Here is a 2,005-nt window from a genome sequence, read left to right on the forward strand (position 1 = left end):
GGACCCGGACCCGGACACGCAGCGGCAGGTGCAGAGCCAGCAGGAGGAGCTGGAGCGCCTGCGCAAGGACCTGTCGAGCCAGAAGGTAACTTACCCTCCTCCTCCTCCTCCCGGCTCTCGGGCCACATCGCAGGCCGGGCCTTCGGGGTCCGTGCTGCCAAGACCGTGGCCTGAGGCCCAGCCCTGGGCCCGGTTCAGACAGGCCTGAGTTTCCAGGGAGAGAGCAGACCCTGGGGGCTCAGGGGAGGGGGTGTCTGCCCCTCAGGATCGAAGAGTCCTGAGCAGTTAAAAGACTTTTCAAGTCCTGCCCGGCCGGCGTGGCTCAGTGGTTGAGTGTCAACCTAGGAACCAGGAGGTCAGGGTTCGATTCCCGGTCAGGGCACAGGCCCGGGTTGCGGGCTCCATCCCCAGTGGGGGGCGTGCAGGAGGCAGCCGATCCGTGATTCTCTCTCATCACTGATGCTTCTCTCTCTCTCTCCCTCTCCCTTCCTCTCTGAAATCAATAAAAGTATATATATATATTTTTAAAGGACTTTCCGCATCCCATTCAACAGCACTTTCCTTCTTCTAATCAGGCCCATAATGACCCTAATTGCCCAGCGGCCAGTGTGACTTGGTGTCAGACTCACACCTTTCGCACGGCCGTGCGCGCTCGCCAGAACCGCCGCTGGTCACGGCGTGTGTGCTGTGGCTTCCTGTTTCCTGTGATTGTATTTATGGAGGCGGTTTTATCTCCTCTTTATTTTTGAGATTCTTCAAGAGGAAGTTCGGTATTAAAATGTTTCCAGAGCCCTGGCCAGTGTGGCTCAGGGGATAGAGCGTCGGCCTGCGGACCGAAGGGTCCCGGGTTCGATTCCGTCAAGGGCACAGACCTCGGCTGCAGGCTCCTCCCCAGCCCCGGCCCTGGTGGCAACCAATCGATGTGTCTCTCTCACATCGATGTTTCTCTCTGTCTCTCCCTCTCGCTTCCACCCTCTCTCAAAATCAGTGCAAGTGCTTACAGCTCTTTTCGAATTTGTCCGGCAGGTCTTCCGGCTTTTACCAGAAGGCCCTAAAAAAAATCTATATTAATAAAAGGGTAATGTGCTAATTAGACTGGACATCTTCAGATGTCCTTCTGGACAAAGCCATGGTGGCGCAGGCCAAGGCAGAGGCAGTTAGGGGCGGTCAGGCCAGCAGGGGAACAGTTAGGGGGCGATCAGACCGGTAGGAGAGCAGTTAGGGGGCGATCAGACCGGCAGGGGAGCAGTTAGGGGGCGATCAGGCCGGCAGGAGAGCAGTTAGGGGTGGTCAGGCTGGCAGGGGAGCAGTTAGGGGCAATCAGGCTGGCAGGGGAGCAGTTAGGGATGATCAGGCCAGCAGGCAGGCAGATGAGCAGTTAGGAACCGGCAGTCCCGGATTCCGAGAGGGATGTCCAACTGCTGGTTTATCCGGCCTACACTGGCAATCGGACATCCCTCGAGGGGCCCTTGATTGGAGAGGGTGCAGGCCGGGCTGAGGGACACCCCCGCATGCATGAATTTCACGCACTGGGCCTCCAGTAAAAAATAATAAAAAACAAAAATCAATGGATAAGTATCCTCGGGCGATCATTTTTCTCAGGTGAGGATTTAAAAAAAAAAAGTGTCCCGAGTCAGGTCAGGTTTCCACGTGGCTCCGCGTGGACGTGTCACGTGTCTGCCCCCCGCCCCCCCCGTGGCTGCAGGAGCTGGTGCGGCTGCTGCAGCAGACGGTGCGCTCCTCGCAGTACGACAAGTACTTCGCCAGCAGCCGGCTGTGCGACGGGGCCCCCCAGGACACGCTGGCGCTGCTGCACCAGAAGGACGACCAGATCCTGGGCCTGGCCCGCCAGCTGGACCGGCTGGGCCTGGAGAAGGAGAGCCTGCAGCAGGAGGTGCGCACGCTGAAGGCCAAGGTGGGCGAGCTCAGCGAGCAGCTGGGCATGCTCATGGAGACCATCCAGGCCAAGGACGAGGTCATCATCAAGCTGTCGCGGCAGCTCAGC

At 58.9% G+C, this 2,005-nt stretch overlaps 1 protein-coding gene across 1 annotated transcript in view; it reads left to right on the top strand.

Moving 5' to 3' along the window:
* TBC1D2B (TBC1 domain family, member 2B) overlaps positions 1 to 2,005 on the top strand; it is a 23,247-nt gene that overhangs the window by 11,223 nt on the left and 10,019 nt on the right. The window contains exons 5-6 of the mRNA XM_014546258.1: positions 5 to 85; positions 1,706 to 2,003. Coding sequence (XP_014401744.1) covers positions 5 to 85; positions 1,706 to 2,003 — 379 coding nt within the window. The remainder of the gene's footprint in view (positions 1 to 4; positions 86 to 1,705; positions 2,004 to 2,005) is intronic.

The sequence above is a fragment of the Myotis brandtii genome, unplaced genomic scaffold, assembly GCF_000412655.1.
Source record: "Myotis brandtii unplaced genomic scaffold, ASM41265v1 scaffold439, whole genome shotgun sequence".
In the NCBI taxonomy this organism is placed as follows: domain Eukaryota; kingdom Metazoa; phylum Chordata; class Mammalia; order Chiroptera; family Vespertilionidae; genus Myotis; species Myotis brandtii.